Consider the following 19,748-nt stretch of genomic DNA (forward strand, 5'->3'; position numbering starts at 1 on the left):
TAACCAATGCAATAAACCAAGAAAAAGAAATAAGGCATTCAGATTGGAAAAGAAGAATAAAACTGTCTTTATTCAAAGATGACAAGAACATCTTTGTAGAAAATTATAAGGAATCTACAGAAGAGCTACCAGGTGAAATAAATGAGTTAAGAAAGGCTGTAGGATACAAGCTCAATATACAAAAATAAATTGTACTTCTTGTGTATATTAGCAACAAACAATTAAAAACTGAAAATGTTTTAAAATGTCATTTACAAAATAAAAAATATGAAACACTTAGAAATAATTGATATAAGATATGTAAACCTGTATACTAAAAAAAAAACAAACCCAAAATATTGCTGAGAGAAATTAAAGAAGACTGAAATAAGTGGAAAAACACTGTGTTCATGGTTCAAGAGACTCGAGACTGGTAAGAAGTCATTCTCCCCAAATTGCCTGATGGATTCAACTAAATTGCAACAAAATTCCAGAAGGCTTTGTAGAAACTGACAACCTTATCCTAAGATTTATATGGAAATGCCAACTAGAATAACCAAACAACTTTGAAAAAGAACAAAGTTGGAAGACTTATACTATCTGACTTTAAGATTTATTATGAAGATATAGTAATCAAGACAGTGCAGTGTTGGTATAAAGATAGACAAACCAATTTGATGTAACAAAACAGGGTCCTTACTATACACATACATTTATGATCAGCTGATTTTAGAGAAAGGTGTAAAGGCTATTCAATAGACAAAGGATAGTCTTTTATTCTTATTTTTTGTTGAAGTATAATTGACATACAACATCGTTTTAGCTTCAGGTGTACATCATAGTAATTCAATATTTTTATACATTACAAAATTATCCCCATAAGTCTAGTAACCATCTGTCTCCACACAAAGTTATTACAATATTATTGACTATATTTCCTATGCTGTACATTTCATCCCATGACTTATTTATTTGATAATTGGAAGTTTTTAATCTCTTAATCCCTTTCACCTATTTTGATCACCCCCAATTCTTACCTGTTCTGGCAACCATCAGTTTGTTTCCTATACAAGTCTATTTATGTTTTGTTTTTTCATTTGTTTTGTTTTTTAGATTCCACACATAAGTGAAATCATATGGTATTTGTCTTTCTCTGTCTGATTTATTTCACTTAGTATAATACCCTCTAGATTCATCCATATTGTCACAAATGGCAAGATTTCATTCTTTTTTTTTATGGCTGATTAATATTCCATTGTGTATGTGTGTGTATATGTATGTACATATATCACATCTTCTTTATACATTCATCTAGAGATGGACATATGGACATTTAGGTTTCTTCTATGTCTTGGCTATTGTAATTAATGCTGCAGTGAACACAGGGGTACATAGAGCTTTTTAGTGTAAAGGATAGTCTTTGAAATAAATGGCACTGGAAAGAATTGGGTATCCACTGCAAAAAACAAAACAAAACAATTTCTGGTACATATTTTGCACCATATTCAATAAAAAATTTACTCAAAATGGATTATATGCCTAAATGTAGGAGCTTAAACTATAAAACTTCTGAGAAAATATAGGAGAAAATATTTGCAACCTCGGGTTAGGGAAGATCTTGGATATGATACCAAAAGCATGATCCATAAAAGAAAAAGTTGATAAACTGGACTTTATCAAAGTTAAGAACATCTGCTATTTGAAAGTTATTGTTAAAAGAATGAAAAGAAAAGCCACAGACTGGAAGAAATTATTTATAAACCAAATGTAAAAGGCTTATATCCAGAATATATAAAGAAATCTCAAACTTCAATAAGAAAACAAATAACCTAATGAAAATATGGGCAAAAGATTTGAACATTTCACCAAAGAAGGTATACAGGGGGCATATAAGCACATGAGAAGATGTTCTGCATTACTACATTGCATCATTACAGTTATGCAAATTAACATCAAAATAAGCTGCCATGACGCACCTATTAGAATAGCAAAAATTAGAAAGACTGTCCATATCAAGTGTTGCCAATGATGTGAAGTACCTGTAACTCTCCTGTACTGCTTCTGGGGGTGAAAAACAGTACAACCATTTTGGAAAACCCTCTTGCAATTTCCCAAAAAGTTAAAAACACATGCCTACCATTCCACTTCTAGGTATTTACCCAAGATAAATGAAAGCATATGTCCATACAAAGACTTGTACGAGAATATCATAGCAGCTTTGTATGTACTAGACCAAAACTGAAAACCCTAATGTTTATCAACTGGTGAATGAATAAACAAATTGTGGTATAATCCAAACAATGAATTACTATTCAGCAATAGAAAAGAATTAACTTCTAATGCATGAAACAACATGAATAAGAAGCAAAATAGTTATGGTAAGTGAAATAAACCAGACCTCCCTCCCAAAATAGACCATACTGTTTGATTCCATTTACAGAAAATTCTAGAGAATACAAACTAATCTATGACATAAAGCAGGTTAGTGGTGGGGTAGATTGAATGGTGGCCTCCAAAAGATATGTCCACATCTCAATTCCCAGAATTATTAATTTACTTGGAAAAAGGGTCTTGGCAGATATAATTAAGAATCTTGAGATAAGGGGGCGCCTGGGTGGCTCAGTCGGGTAAGCGTCCAACTTCGGTTCAGGTCATGATCTTTTTGGTTCATGAGTTCGAGCCCTGTGGCGATCTCAGTGCTGACTGCTGGGAGCCTGGAGTCTGCTTCGGATTCTGTTTCTCCCTCTCTCTCTGTCCCTCGCACTTCGTCTCTCTCTCTCTCTCTCAAAAATAAATAAACATTTAAAAAATAATCTTGAGATAAGGAGATCATTGTGGATTATCCAGGTGGGATTTTTTTAAAGTTTATTTATTTATCAAAAAAAATTTTTTTAATGTTTATTTTTGAGAGAGAGACAAAGCATTAGGGGTTGGGGCAGAGACTGAGGGAAACACAGAATCTGAAGCAGGCTCCAGGCTCTGAACTGTCAGCACAGAGCCTGCTGCAGGGCTTGAACTCCCAAACTGCGAGTTCATGACCTGAGCCAAAGTCGGACACTTAACCGACTGAACCACCCAAGCACCCCTATTTATTTTGAGAGAGAGAGAGAGAGAGAGAGCACAGTATGGGAGGGGCAGAGAGAGAGGGGGAGAGAGAAAATCCCAAACAGGCTCTGCTCTGTCAGTGCAGAGTCCGACACGGGGCTTGATCTCAGGAACCACGAGATCGTGATCTAAGCTAAAATCCAGAGTCAGGCGCTTAACTGAGCCGCCCAGGCACTTCTCTAGGTGGGATTTTAATTTAATGTCAAGTGTCCTCATAAGAGGAAGACAGAGGAAAATTTGAGACAGAAGAAAGGAAGACCCCGAGAAGAGGTCAAAATGTGACCACAGAGGCAGAGATTATAATAACTGGGCACAAATCAAAGAAAAGTCAAAGATACCAGAAGCTGAAAGAAACAAAAAATGGCTTATCCCCTAGAGCCTCTAGAGAGCGTGGCCCTGCTGCCACCTTGATCTCAGACTTCTGGCCCCCAGAACTATGAGGGAATAAACTTCTATTTTAAGTCACTCATTGTGTGTAATTGTTATGGTAACCTCAGGACACCAATACAAGAGGTTCCCTGGATATGGGACAGCAGTGGAGAGAGGGAAAGTGGGAAAGAGAGATTAGCAACAGGCCAGAGTAAACACCTGAGAATGATAAATATTCTCATTATTATGATAGAGGTGATGTTTCATGGGAATACACAAATCAAAACTTATAAAATTATATGCTTAAAAATGTATATTTTAAGTCCATTGCACATTAACAAGCTGTTAAAAAGAGGGGTGCCTGGGTGGCTCAGTCTGTTGAGCACCCAACTTCGGCTCAGGTCATGATCTCTCAGTTTGTGAGTTCGAGCCCCGCGTCGGCTCTGTGCTGACAGCTCAGAGCCTGGAGCCTGCTTCGGATTCTGTGTCTCCCCGTCTCTCGGTCCCTCCTATGCTCATGTGTTGTCTCTCTCTGTCAATAATAAATAAACGTTAAAAACAACAACAAAGCTGTTAAAAAGAAAAAAGACATCATGGGTCTAAAACAAGACTCCACTTGCAATATTCTGACCTCTTCTGAGTAGTCCACATAACATTGAGACATGGTGCGTTCTCAGGAAACTGATCATAAGATGAAACCCCACCATGTGAAGCCCAGCTGAATAACCTCAGAATATTAGCATTGGGAGAACTGACATTCAAAGATACCAAGTATTGCTACGTGCAAGAAAAAATATTCTCATCTTATATGAACTCCATTAGAACTGAGACAGATCCTGGTACAAAGAACTTTGGTATAAAGTGTTGTCCACAGATAAAATAGCTGTTGGAGGAGCTAGATCCTGGGAGACCACCTAGGTATTGTAGAGTGGATGCCTCTCTTTGACTCTTTCCTCTGTTGGGTCCTGTTTTTCTTGATTTCTTATCTTTCCAATTCCTGCTTTTTCCCCCTCCTCTGATGTGTTGCTGGAGCATGTGCTTTTTCATAGCTTCCAGAAAAGGAACAGCTAGGACAAAACTGTTTTAAATTTTGCATGTCAGATTCGTCTTTTGGCTGGGGATAAAATTCTAGGCGAAACTAGAAGTACTTCTCTTTAGCCTTTTAGCTTTCAGTGATGTTGAAAAGCCTGATGCTATTGTTTTTAGAATCTTCTCTTTGCCCTTAGTGTTATGAAATTTCACAATGATGTGGTTTGTTTGGGGCTTTTATTTTTCCCTTATTGTGCAGGATATTCATGGCATTTTCATTTGGATTCATGTCATCCAATTCTGGGAACTGTCTTGTACATATATATGTATATATACAATGTATGTATTTTTAATATTTTTCCTTCTGGTTTTTAATTCCTTGAATCTTCACTAGCTATATGTTAGACTTTCTGGATTGCTCTTCTAATTTTTGTATTTCTCTCCTATTGTCCATCTTTTGTCCTTCTGTTCTATTTGCCAAGAGTTTACCCTTACTTACCTTCTATAACTTCTTTTGAGTGATTAATTTGAACTATCATATTTAATTTCCAAGACATGTTCTTGTTCCCTCAACAGTCCACTTAAAATATAGCATTTGTGTTTCATACAAGCAAGATGATCTCATCTGAGGATTTAATTTTTTTCGAAGTTATTTCCCACCATTTCCTGAATTACGGATTTCCTCAAAATTTTTTCCTGTTTGGTCTTTTTTATTCGCTAGAATCTTTCTTCAAATATCTGCCGATCCTCAGCTGCTAAAATGAGATGTAATGTGTTGTCTATATATGCAACGTGTTGGTGGGAGGATGGATGTGTGTAGATTCCTGGTGAAAGGTTATGTTAGTGACTTGGCTTTACTGTAATTAACAGGATTGTCAACTGAGAATTTTTTTGTTGGTGGACCCTCCAAATATATCTGTAGTAATTTTTTTCTGGAGTTGTTCCCCCAAAAAGGATTTTTTTCTTCAGATCTTTCATTCATTAATTTTTAAAAATATATTGTCAAATTAGCTAACATACAGTGTATACAGTGTGCTCTTGGTTTCAGGGGTGGTTCATCACTTACATACAACACCCAGTGCTCACCCCAACAAGTGCCTTCCTCAATGCCCATCACCCATTTTCTCCTCTCGCCTGCCTCCCCCTGCCCCCGCATCAACCCTCAGTATATTCTCTGTATTTAAGAGTCTCTTATGGGTTTGCCTCCCTCTCTGTTTGAAACTATTTTTTCCCATTCCCTTCCCCCATGATCTTCTGTTAAGTTTTTCAAGTTTCACATGAGTGAAAACATATGATGTCTGCTTTTCTCTGGCTTATTTCACTTAGCATAATACCCTCCAGTTCCATCCACATTGTTACAAATGGCAGTATTTCACTCTTTTTCATTGCCAACTAATATTCCTTTGTATATATAAACCACATCTTCTTTATCCATTCATCAGTCGATGGACATTTGGGCTCTTCCCATGATTTGGCTATTGTTGAAAGTGCTGCTATAAACATTGGGGTACATGTGCCCCCTATGAATCAGCACTCCTGTATCCTTCGGATAAATTCCTAGTAGTGCTATTGCTGGGTCATAGGGTAGTTCTATTTTTAACTTTTTGAGGAAACTCCATACTGTTTTCCAGAGTGACTATGCCAGTTTGCATTCCCACCAACAGTGCAAGAGGGTTCCCCTTTCTCCACATCCTCGTCAACATCTGTTGTTTCCTGAGTTGTTAATCTTAGCCATTCTGATCAGTGTGAGGTGGTATCTCAATGTGATTTCGATTTGTATTTCCCTGATGATGAGTGACGTTGAGCATCTTTTCATGTGTCTGTTGGCCATCTGGATGTCTTTGGAAAAGGGTCTATTCATGTCTTCTGCCCATTTATTTACTGGATTATTTGGTTTTTGGGTGTTGAGTTTGGTAAATTCTTTATAGATTTTGGCTACTGACCCTTTATCTGGTATGTCATCATTCGCAAATATCTTCTCCCATTCTGTCAGTTGCCTTTTAATTTTGTTGTTTCCTTTGCAGTGCAGAAACCCCAAAAAGGATCTTTTAATCTCTTGCCTAAAGAGATAAGCCTGACTGCCAATATTTGGGGAATGGGATAGGGAAAGATGCTGTGAGATCTCGTACTTAAGTATGTAGACTTTAACTTGTTCCTCATTTTCAATTTATCAACTTGTGTTCCTGAATTGGAAACCTCTCTCATTCAATCTCTCCAGTCTTGTAGGGTGGAAAAAGGGTTAGTCACCTAGTTGCATTGTTTGGGGCTTATGTAGACTTTGAGCCAAACTCCTTGCTTTAACATTTTTTTTAATTATCATTTTTAAGTAAGCTCTATGCCCAATGTGGGGCTTGAACTCATGACCCCAAGATCAAGAGTTGCATACTTTACTGACTGAGCCAGACAGGCACCCCCCAAATCCCTCATTTTCAACTCATTGATCAACTGCCTTCCAAAGAACCTAGGTACCATGAAGCCTTTCTAGGGGTTGGAAAGACCAGTTAGCCTTGCCCTTGTCAACGACTCATTTTCAGGAATTTAGGTTTTGGTTTCTTCCTTCACGTAAGCCTGTAAAGATAGGGATAGTATTTGTCACATCGAGTCTAACTCATCATCTGGCCCCAAAGGAATACTTAACAGATGTTTGTGGAAGGTCTAGCTATATGAAGTGAGCACTAAACTTTGAGCAATAATTTATTCATCTACAAAGTTGGAATGGCCATCCCTGACTTTGCAATTTCACAGTGTTACTGTGAACATCAAGTAGTGAAAACATGTGCAAAAGCTTTGTAATATGTAACAATTTCCTGTGCAGCTTGGTTTTCGGGCAAGGAGGGATTTTATGCCACTAGAATATATATTTTACTGGAATTTTCATTTTCATGTATATGAACTTGTCTTTTATATTCCCATCTGGTAGACTCATCTTCTCTTTCTTCTCCCACTATCTTTGCTAAATCACCATTCGGCTTCCAGTCACTGTACTAACTCTAAGGAACTGGAATCCCTCCCAAGTGTAGACTGTGGAGTGATCACACAAAATTGCCTTTCTTTGGAGGAGCACACTGAATAGAAGTTAGCCTTCATCTTAAGGCAATATTTTAAACAAAATTTCATACTTATATAATTAATTAATAAATCCTTTAAGAATTAATCTATAGAAAAAAATTTTTAAAAGAATTAATCTGTAGAAGTTGGTTCATCAAGTACGAGATATTTATAGTTATGAGTAAAGTACTAGAATTACGGAATGAGAAATTCAATACTTTTCTTATTATTTTTGGTGACAAGCAGGCATTAGAGGTGATGTTGGTTACAACTGAAGAGTTCAGGGAATCAATATGTAGATGCCATATCTCACCCAATACACAACCTAAAAATTACTTTCAGGGCTTCAAAACTATCTATTCAAAATGTAATTAATTAGAATATAAATTATGGAGCTTAAATACAAACATTTGACAGAAGGGATAGGGTGGTACGTGTTATCATCATGGTAAAAAGAAAAAAAATCCAAATAAATGGCCAGAACATTGTCTTTTTGTCACTACTGCTCTTGGACTTCTTAACACACAATTCTGAAAAGCCAGAAAGAAAGTGCTCATTTAAAACTTTGATCCAGGGGCACTTGGGTGGCTCAGTTGGGTTAAGCATCTGACTCTTGGTTTCGGCTCAGGTCATACCTTGAACTTGAGTTCAAGCCCTGCATCAGGCTCTGTGCTGACACTGCAGAGCCTGCTTGGGATTCTCTCTCTCCCTCTCTCTCTCTGCCCCTCCTCTGCTCACTTGTTCTTTTTCTCTCAAAATAAGTAAACTTAAAAAAAATTTTTTTTAATAAATAAATAAATAAATAAATAAATAAATAAATAAATAAAACTTTGACCCCAAAGAAAAAGATACAAATCAGTGGCAACTGCTGCAAAGATTCATTTCTCTGGCTAATTATCAACAACATGTAGATAAAAAATAAAACAGAAAAGACCTCTAACTCTTGTCTGGTAGATAAGCTGCAGTGAAGTCAAGATGGAGACAAGGTAAAATAATTACCCAAAATTGGTATTATTATTTCACTCTTGTCAAAGAATCAACCCAATATCATGAGATTTCAATTACTTATAAATATATTTTTTTCTTAAGAATTTTTAAAATCATATTTCAATAATTCTTAAAATGGCTCAACAACTGAAGGAAATAAATAAGTATTCAAATGGTTCAAAGAATAAAACAAAATCTCGAGTTTAATTTTACATTCTTGCTCTATTTCCAGGCTATTTACACATTTTAATTTTTAAAACCTCTTATTGAATATACTTCCTTATCTCCCTAAGAGATTCCTGAGGATAAGAATTTAAAGAAAAAAATCCATGTCCCTCTCAAATGAATAGGGGGCTAACTCCTCTAAACACAAACCTTCTATTTCTTTCCTTTCATAAAACAGACAAAGACATTATTGTTCTCTAGTTTTATTATTTTTCAATTTTCCCAACACATGAACTATAACTCATTTTGAGATTTTTCAGTGCATTTCACAGCAAAAATGAACAAGGGAATCATTAAAATGGTTGTACATAAACCAGTTATTCTCTTATAATTTACAATTTGTTGAAAAAATTATTGTTTTGCTGTTTTCATCCTATTAAACCCTTCAATAAAACACAATTTATCAGAGCACAAAGCTTAAACTTCTTATGATGATGCAAGAGACACAGCCACCTACAATGGCTGATGACTAACAGGTATATGTTACACACACTGATTGGAAGACCACATCAGAAGAAACAGAGTAAGGCACCACTCTTGGAAAATTAAGGTAGCTTGCAGTAACAAGTGTTGAGCACCATAAGTAGGTACTCAATAAATACTTGAATGAATGATGAAAGCCATAATTAGCACTATTCTTTTAGTTGCCAGCAATCCTTCAACCTCAATAAAATACTTATTAAAAAAGAAAAGAGATTTGTACCTGAATACAACTTCCTGATATCTTTTTTCCTAATATCTTTTCACTTCATATTCTTTCTTCAGCATCTGAGTTTCCTTGAGAAGGAAAGAAAACCATACCATACATGCACTCAGCCACATATATAACTTCTGAATTACTGACAAATATGAATAGTTGTTTTAAATTTGAATGGACAGAGGTAAGATGAAGCATACTTATTCAGAGGGATAGCACATAATACTGGATATTAATCTACAAGTGAAAAAAAGGTAAGGAAAAAAAAAGTAACAGTTTTATTTTTTAAATGTTTGCTTTTTTCTTTAATGCCTCAGTTCTTGAGAAAGGCCAAGATCTCATCATATTGACATGAACACATTTAAAAAATTGTCTCTCAAGTGTAACATTTAATAAAACTAGGTATTGAAAAATGTTCTGAAATTTTTCAAGTCAATGTTGTTTTCAAGTATAATAAAATGCTCAGAAGAAAAAATTCTCCATGGTTATAATTCTAATCAATTTATAAATATACTTTTTAAAAGAGAGTTCCAACAGAGGTGGATAATGGATAAGTTCCTCAGACACAGGCACACAGTCTCTTTGAAGGAACAGAATGTCTTGTTACTACAACCTGGTTGATTTTTTTAACACTGATTTCAGGCACAATGGCTGAATCCATTTCTGGGTCATCGTCCTCCTCCTCTTGGGTTTGTTTGTAAGAACAGTGAATACTTCAGTTACTGACAGAAAGCAAAGCACAAACTCTGAAAGAGACTTCACTCTTTACTATAAAGAAATCAAAATCACTGAGTTCTCACGCTTATGTGTATCTGCTGCCCCCATGCAAAAATAGGGGATTTAAACCTAACTTTAGGAGCAGGAGCTGGATAAAAGATGAATCATCTAATAATTCACGTGAAAGGTTTTCGGATGATATTGCTCGTATCACATGAACAGGTTGGTGAGAGGCCCGTCGCGCGTCTTCAACACTTTGGTCTTGCTGCAGTTCTGTGGTGCCCTAACAGGGACATTCGGGTTTAGCCAGATTCAGTCTGTGCAATCAGGAAGCAGGTTACTCAGTGCAATGACTCCATTCTGGGAGGGTTTAGGGTAAACAGAGAAGAAGTTCATTTGGTCGAGTCTCAGATAGTGTGTGTCACTCCACAGGCTGTGTTGCTGGAATTGTTTTCCAAAGGGGCTTATGATAAACCCAGCCATCTCCCTGAAACAAGTAGAAAAATAAATTAAAAGATGATTCCTCTAATATTTTCACAATCAGTAACCAAAACTAGAAGCAACATCTTCACTAAGGTGGAATTCTACTGTCACATACATACATACATACATACATTTATTTATTTATTTACTTATTTATTTAATTTTTTTCACGTTTACTTATTTTTGAGAGACAGAGACAGAGCGCAAGTGGCGGAGGGGCAGAGAGAGAGGGAGACACAGAATCCGAAGCAGGCTCCAGGCTCTGAGCTGTCAGCACAGGGCCCGACACGGGGCTCAAACTCACGAACCGCGAGATCATAACCTGAGCCGAAGTCGGTGCTTAACCGACTGAGCCAGCCAGGCGCCCCATCTACTGTCACATTTAAAAACAAGAGTTTTTGTGATGGAAAAAATCTCTGTGCTTAAGACATCAAATAATGTCTGTGGTTTAGCTAGGATCAGGGGAGAAATTCTGGTCCAGGGGCACCTAGTTGATGCTCCATCACCACTTTATTTGCAGAAGTCATTTGTAGCAATTCTGCCAATTTTGCCAAGACACTGCAGACTTAGCCTCACCCACAGAGTGACAGGCAGCAGGTGGAGCACAAATGGTCATCAAGCTACTAGCCGTTCTCTACTCAACTCTAGTAGTTGAGTATTATTTTCTAGTTCTTTCCCAACTCTACTCCCATTAGTTTTCCCTGGCTCCTGTGAATAGGATACTGCGAGGAGCAAAGTTAGAGTCAGAGAATGAACTACAACCAGAGAAGACCAAGTGAGGAAAAGAAACGCATGAAGCCACATACTGGAGTACAGGACTTGACACAGTTGAGGTCAGGGTAGCTAAGAGTAGAGTTCAGTGTTTATGGGACTAGGCAAAATAAGTCAGATCTGAGGGGACCCTGGGTGGCCCAGTGGGTTAAGCGTCTGGCTTTGGCTCAGGTCATGATCTCACAGTTTGTGGGTTCAAGCCCCATGTCGGGCTCTGTGCTGACAGCTCAGAGCCTGGAGCCTCCTTCATGTTCTGTGTCTCCCTCTTTCTCTGTCCCTTCCCTGCTTGTGTGCTTTCTCAACAATAAATAAACATTAAAAAAATAAATAAAATATAAGTCAGATCTGAAACTGTCTTTAACCCATAGATCCTTCAATTTATTTATACTATATATCTCTATCTATCTATCTATCTATCTATCTATCTATCTATCTATCTATCTCTTCTTATTCCAAAAATGACTTAAGACAAGCAATTACTTGGCTCCTAATGACAAGGACTCACTCTCTCTTTGATTGAATTTCATTAAATGATGAATTCTTTTTTTTTTCAATTTTTTGATTTTTTTTGTTTTTAAAGTTTAGAGACAGAGAAAGAGTGAGTGGGGGAGGGGCAGAGAGAGAGGGAGAGAGAGAATGTCAAGCAGGATCCACACCGTCAGCATGGAGCCCGATGTAGGGCTTGAACTCATAAACCATGAGATTGATCATGACCTGAGTTGAAACCAAGAGTCGGACGCTTAACCGAGCCACCCAGTGCCCCTCTTTTTTTTTTTTTAAAGTTCACTTATTTATTTTAAGAGAGACAGCAGGCATGAGCAAATGGGGGAGAGGCAGAGAGAGAGAGAGAGAGAGAATCCCAAGTCGGTTTTGCACTGTCAGTGATGCAGGGCTCAATCCCATGAACCATGAGATCATGACCTGAGCCAAAACCAAGAGTTGGACACATAACCAACTGAGCCACCCAGGCACCCTAGCTCCTTGACTGAATTTTAGTCAGACTCCTTTGAGTTCTCTTCTTGACTAGGCCTCATCCATGGCCTATTGAACCCAGTTTTAGCAAAGAATTTTGATAAGCCAGTTCACTAAGAATCCCCCCTACTCCAAACCCTGATTTCTAAACTCCTCTTCTTCCACCCTTGATATCTAATCAAGTTCCTCCACCTCACCCCCATCCTTGATATTCGACCAAGATTCTCTTTTCCACCCACTCCTTCGCATTTCCACTTGTCCTTGTACTCAGAGTTAAGTATAATACCTCTTCTTTACTACAATAGTCCTGAATGAAGTTTTCCTTGACATTTTTAGTAAGTGTCAGAATAATTTTTCTTTAATAACGGCAACCATTAGGTTGTTTATATTAAATCACCTGGTTGATAATTCTCAACTCCTATAGTACTGTTTTTGAAAAAGATGTAACCATCACAGAACACTAGATTGACAGTGGCTCTTAATAATATCTGTCCAAGGATACATGAGAAGTAGCAACTTTACATGTCATGTTAGTAGCAAGAATTAGGGTGTCTACCTTTTAAAATCTCATTAATTGTACCTTTTTTAAAAAAGATTTTAAGTAATATCTATACCAAACATGGGGTTCAAAACAACCCTGAGGTCAAGAGTTGCATGCTCTATCAACTGAGCCAGTCAGGCGCCCCTATATCTTGCAGCCATTATAGTTGCTCTCAGACACCAGAGTTCACTTTTAATGAATTAGAGAGGTCTTCCCTTAGGAATTCTCTTCCTAGAATCTGTTCCTGATACCTCAGTTTTCTTAATGAGTTTGAAATGAAAAAAACCACAGTTATCAGACTATAGCTTTGAATAATAATTACAAAGTTTTATTTTTTCATCTAAAAGAGCAGATATGTACTTTCTTTTTATTATTCCTATCTATGAAAATGACCAATATTTATAATAGATACCCAATGATTAGAAAAATGAAAGTAATGAAGCAACTATAATAAACTTAAACTTATAATAAATAAAAAATAAATGGAGTTTTAAGGTTAATAACTATGCAAAAATCAAAATTAAATTACTTTTTCCAAATTCCTTCCTGATGGACCAATATTAAAATTCAGTGGGCTTCTTTAGACTTGGCTATGGTAAGAAAACTTTTTTTTTTCCTTTTAAGTAGACTCTCTACCCAACATGGGGCTTGAACTAACAACCCCGAGATCAAAAGCTGCATGCTCTTCCCACTGAGCCATCAGGCACCGCTGACAAGAAAAAAATTTTTTTTAATTGAAAAAAAAAATGTTTGTTTAATTTTTGAGAGAGAGAAAGAGAGAGAGAGAGAGAGCAAGTCGGGGAAGGGCAGAGAGAAAGGGAGAACAGAATCCAAAGCAGGCTCCAGGGTCTAAGCTGTCAGCACAGAGCCCAATGCGGGGCTCGAACTCAGGAACAGTGAGATCATGACTTGAGCCAAAATCACACACCAACTGACTAAGCCACCCAGGCGCCCCGAGAAAATTTTTCTTGATAACAGCTCTGGTCTGCAATCATTCACCTTACTCTGAGTTCTACCAGAAACTAATAAACCAAACCAAACAAAAATCTTTAAATTTAGATAAGAATCTGGCAATTATTTGGTCTAGCTGCAAAATCAGTGCATGAAGTCTTCTACCTAAGCCATGGTCTCATATAGAACTAGCGGTGCATTACTATAAAATGTACTCCCCATTATTACTGGATTTTTTTTATTGTTATACAATTCCTTTTTATGTTAAGCTCAAAATTCCTGGTAGTTTGAACCTACCATGGGACTGCTATACAAACTGATAAAAAATTTCTATGTGATAAAGCATATACATATCTGAAGGTTATAATGCATGGTCCCAAGCTTTGGTTTTCTAAGCTGAACACCCCACTTTATTCTTTTTTCTTAAATGTTCCAAAGATTCTAGCCACTGCACTAGCCTTTGTGTAGCCAATTAAGTTTCTCATGTCTCCCTTTAAAATGTAGTCTCTGGAAATGAACAGCAAGTTTCAGTGTAGTTTGAAAGGCAATAAATTGTCAATTGTCTATTCTATTATTGTGACTGGAGATTATGTTAGCATTCTTGTTTGTGGCCAACTTAATCCCAAAATCCATTTCATCTGAACTGCTGGTAAACTATTTCGTTTTGTCAAATTGTGAAAAGTTCCATGAAAAAGCTCACGGTTATGCTGGACTATTTTTAGAAATAAAGATGTCTAAGTGATAACAACTCAAGAAAGCCTAGTAAACTACAGTAGATAACAAGTTTTAGTCTGAAGACATGTAGGACAAACCTCTTTAATAAAATATTTGGTTTTCCAGGGTGTGCCTGTTTCAGTACGATGCCTTTCTTCAGTCCTCTGGCGTTCTTCCAGGGTACGTTTATGCTCTGTGGCTTTCTCGATTTCAGATTCCCTCAGAGAATCTGTCACATTTTTCCACAATCGCCTATAATTTGAAAAAACACACATTTTACATTCTTTAGAAAAATATAATTAAGTAGAACTTATACCTTGAAATTAACAGTAATTTTTAAAAATTGTTTCCTAAATCAGATCTATAATTTCATGCTTATGAGTTATAAGAATACTGACAACTATGTTTCTGATACTAATGTCAAAGATGCTGCTGCTTCTGTTTTCTTTTTAAATTAAGAATAATTTGTATCTTCACAAGTTATAAACATATTGTTTTTTTAAGAAGCTTAGGAAATAATAAGCAAAAAGGTAAATACAGTTTTTAAAAGCTGAAAGGTAAGAGAGACCACTTTCTGCTTCTGGACATGATGAAATAATAGGGACCAGAGTTACCTTCATGCCTTTAATCAAGTAGGAAACCAGACAAAATATATTGAAACAACGGTTTGTAGATATTGAGCAAAAGCCAGTACAGAACACTGATTCCTGTTAATCGGGAAATAAATGAGGGGAGTCCTATGGGTGCTCCAACTCACTGACTAGAGTTTATAGGCACAGCAGAGACAGGAAAGCTCAACAAACTCCAAGCAAAAGAAAACTGCAAGATAATTCTTTGGGGGAAAAAAACAGTCTGTTCAACAAATGGTGCTGGGACAACTAGATATCTACAAGCAAAAAGAGGACCTTAGACCCTTACCTCATAATACAACTTTTACAAAAGATAGGAGAAAAATCTTTTTTTTTTTTTTTTAAGTTTGTTTGTTTGTTTAGAGAGATAGCGTGCAAACAGGGGAAGGGGAAGACACAGAAGGAGAGAGAGAATCCCAAGCAGGCTCCGCACTGTCATCACAGAGCCTGATGCGGGGCTCGAACTCACAAACCATGAGATCATGACCTGAGCTGCAATCAAGAGTCGGGATGCTTAACTGAACCACCCAGGTGCCCGGACAGAAGAAAATCTTTAAGTCTTTGGGTTGGGCAAAGATTTCTTAGATATAATACCAAAACCACAATCCATAAAATAAAACACTGATAATCTCATCTCAGAAAAATAAAACCCTTTATACTGAAAGGAAAAAAAAAACCACTAAGAAAATTAAAAAATGAGCAACAAAGAGAAAATATTTGAAAAACACATATCCAATAAAAAATCTGAATCCAGAATTCACAAAGAACTCCTACAATCCAATAGGAAGACAATCATACATTTCACCAAAGAAGATACACAAATGGCTAATTAATTAGCATATGAAAATATGTTCAACATCATTAGTCATTTGGAACATGTGAATTAAAATCACATTTTAAGACACTATTTCACACCAACTAGAATGGGTATAAGGCAGGCAATAACAAATGTTGATGAGGATGTGAACTGGAACACTTATACATTGCCGGCAGGAATGTAAAAGGATGCAGCCATCTTGGAAATTAGTTTGGCAGTTTCCTGAAAAGTCAAATGTAAAACTTGTAGACAACCCAGCAATTCCACTTTCAGATATTTACCTAGAGAAATGAAAACATAGCCACCCAAAATTTATATGAGAATGTTCATAGTAGTATTAATCATCAAAGTCCAAAACTGGCAATGTCCATCAATTAGTGAATAGATAGGCAAAATGTGGTTCCATATAATGGAATACTATTCAGCAATATAAAAAAATGAACTACCGATACATGCTGTATCATGGATGAACCTTGAAAACATTATGCTAAATGAAAGAAGCCAAGCACAAGGTACCACATATTGTATGATTCCATTCATCTGAAGTGTCCAGAAAAGGCAAATTTATAGAGACAGAAAGTAGGTTCCCTGAGACTAGGGATATGAATGGACATTAACTGTAAGTGGGCATGAGTGATCTCATGGGAGGATGAAGATTGTGAAACTGATTTATGGCAATGACTGCACCATTCAGGAAAGATGCTAAAAATAACTGAATTTATACACTTGAAATAGGTGGATTTTATAATATGTAAAATATATCTTGATAAAGTTGTTTTAAAATTTATTTATTTTGAGAGAGAGACAGATACAGAGGGATACAGAGAGAGAGAGAGAGAGAGAGAGAGAGTGAGTGAGCATGTGCAGGGGAGGGGCAGGGAGAGAGGCAGAGAGAGTATCCCAAGCAGGCTCTGCACTGTCAGTGCAGAGCCAGATGCAGGGCTCGAACTCACAAACCGTGAGATCATGACCTAAGCTGAAATCAAGAGTCGGAAGCTTCAGAGACTGAGCCACCCAGGTGCCCCTTGATAAAGTTTATTTAAAGTGGCACTTTTAGGGCGCCTGGGTGGCGCAGTCGGTTAAGCGTCCGACTTCAGCCAGGTCACGATCTCGCGGTCCGTGAGTTCGAGCCCCGCGTCGGGCTCTGGGCTGATGGCTCGGAGCCTGGAGCCTGTTTCCGATTCTGTGTCTCCCTCTCTCTCTGCCCCTCCCCCGTTCATGCTCTGTCTCTCTCTGTCCCAAAAATAAAAAAAAAAAATAAAAATAAAAATAAAAATAAAGTGGCACTTTTAGTATTAAAGTAGAATTCAAAGCAAGAACTATGACCACAGATAAAGATGATTATTTCATAATGATCAAGGGTTAGTACATCAAGAGACATATAATCCCAAATGTGTATGCCCCTAATACAAAGCTTCAAATAACATGAAGTAAAGACTTACAGAACTACAAAAAGAAATATTCAATTATAATTGGTAGTTTCAATAACTGATCTCAGTTACTGATCTCAACTGAACAAGTACACAGAAAATTAGTAATCACACAGAATGCTAGAAAAATACTATCAACCTACTTGAGCTAATTGATATTTACAGATTACTGTCACCTAACATCAAAAGAATATACATTCTTGCTAAGTGCACATGAAACATTTACCAAGACAGAATGTATTCAGGGTCATAAATCTCAAAAAACTTGAAGGACTGAAACCATACAAAGTACACCCTTTGGCCAAAATTAAGCTAAATTAAAAATGAATAATGGGAAGATACCTGGAAATTTTATAAATATTTGGAAATTAAATAATGTTTTACTAAATAACTTCATGAGGGGCACCTGGGTAGCTCAGTTAAGTGTCCTACCTCAGCTCAGATCATGATCTCATGGTTTGTGGGTTCAAGCCCCTCATCGGGCTCTGTGCTGACAGCTCAGAGCCTGGAGCCTGCTTTGGATTCTTTCTGTGTCTCCCTCTCTGCTCCTCCCCTGCTCACACTTTGTGTTCCTCTCTCTCTCTCTCAAAAACCAACATTAAAAAAAAAAAATTAAATAACTTCATGAGTCACAAGGGAAATTAGAAAATATATATCAAGAATTCGAAAGTTGTGAGATATAGACAAAGCAGACTTAGAAATATATTAAATATATATATTAGGGGAAAAGGAAAAACAATGGCCTAATCAGGGGTCAGACAACTATGGCTGGTTGCCCATTTTTGTGAATAGATTTTTATTGTAACATAGGGATATCTATCTATCCTTTCACTGTTTGTGGCTGCTTTCATGCTACAGTGGTAGAGTTGAGTAGTTGTGGTAGAGACTATCTGGCCCATTAGGCCTAAAATATTTATTCTCTGGCCTTTTATAGAAGAGTGCTGATCCCTGACCCAAGCTTCCCTTTTAAGAAACGAGAAAAAGGAAGAGCAAATGATGCACCAAGTAAGCAGAAAAGAGGAAATAAAAAAGAGCAGAAATCAATGAAGAAAATAGAAATACAGACAAAAACCAATGAAACCAAACACTAGTTCTCTGAGTAAAATTAATAAATCTTTAATCACATTGATTAGGAAAAGAAAATATTACTAACATGAAGAATTAAAGTAGGGACATCACTACAGATCCTACACACATTAAAAGAAAACTAAGGGAATATAACTTATATGCCAATAAATTCGACAAATTAGATTAAATGAATCAATTTCTTGAAAGATACACAAACTGCCAAAGTTCACTCAAGACAACCTCGATATCAATATAAAGGTATTGAATTTGTAGTTAAAAACCTTTCCCTAAAGAAAACAACAGACCAACCAATATCCCCCATGAATGTAGATATAAAAAATCCTTAATAAAATTTTAGCAAAGAGAATCCAGGAGTATCTCTTAAACATCTGCTTTAGGGGTGCTGGGTGGCTCAGTAGGTTAGGCGTCCAACTCTTGCTTTTAGCTCAGGTCATGATCTCACATTTCATGAGACTGGGCCCCCCGTGTCAGGCTCAGTGTTGAGAAGAGTGGAGCCTACTTGGGATTCTCTGTCCCTCTCTTTGCCCCTCCCCCCTCAAAATAAATAAATAAACATTAAAAAAATCTGCTTTAATATAGCTGGATTCTTATAGCTGTTTCTACATTCAGTCTGTTGTGATATGTTGTTTTAGTTAAAGTATATAAAGAAAACCTGGCCTCACACTGATACATAGTTGAAAAGAGAGTATTTTATTTTTTGAAGTTTATTTATTTATTTTGAGAGACAGAGAGAGTGAGCAGGGAGGGGCAAAAAGAGAGGAAGAGAGAGAGAATTCCAAACAGGCTCCCCACTGACAGTGCAGAGCCTGATGTGGGGCTTGAACCCATGAACTGTGAGATCATGACCTGACCTGAAACCAAGAGCCAGATGCTTAATCAACTGAGCCACCCAGGCGCCCCTAGATTGCACATATAAGTGAGATCATACAGTATCTGTCTTTTTGACTTATTTCACTTAGCATGATACCTTCAAGGTCCATCCATGTTGTCACAAATGGCAGGATTTCCTTCTTTTTTATGGTTGAATAAAATTCCACTGTATATATATACTGTAACTTCTTTTTTAAGTTTTTTAAAAATATTTTTTTAGTAATCTCTACACTCAACATGGGGCTCAAACTTACAACCCTGACATCAAGAGTTGCATTTTCTTACAACTCAGCCAGCCAGGTGCCCGTATATACTACAACTCCTT

The 19,748-nt window shown here is 36.9% G+C and overlaps 1 protein-coding gene across 1 annotated transcript in view; it reads right to left on the bottom strand.

Moving 5' to 3' along the window:
* Positions 1-8,929: 8,929 nt before the first annotated feature.
* The window catches only part of OSBPL11 (oxysterol binding protein like 11), an 85,290-nt gene continuing 74,471 nt past the window's right edge, over positions 8,930-19,748 (bottom strand). Inside the window, exons 12-13 of the mRNA XM_060639707.3 lie at positions 14,687-14,840; positions 8,930-10,643 (exon numbers count right to left, since the gene is read on the bottom strand). Coding sequence (XP_060495690.1) covers positions 10,578-10,643; positions 14,687-14,840 — 220 coding nt within the window. The 3' untranslated portion in view covers positions 8,930-10,577. The remainder of the gene's footprint in view (positions 10,644-14,686; positions 14,841-19,748) is intronic.

The sequence above is a fragment of the Panthera onca genome, chromosome C2 (genome assembly GCF_046562875.1).
Source record: "Panthera onca isolate mPanOnc1 chromosome C2, mPanOnc1 haplotype 2, whole genome shotgun sequence".
Lineage (NCBI taxonomy): Eukaryota > Metazoa > Chordata > Mammalia > Carnivora > Felidae > Panthera > Panthera onca.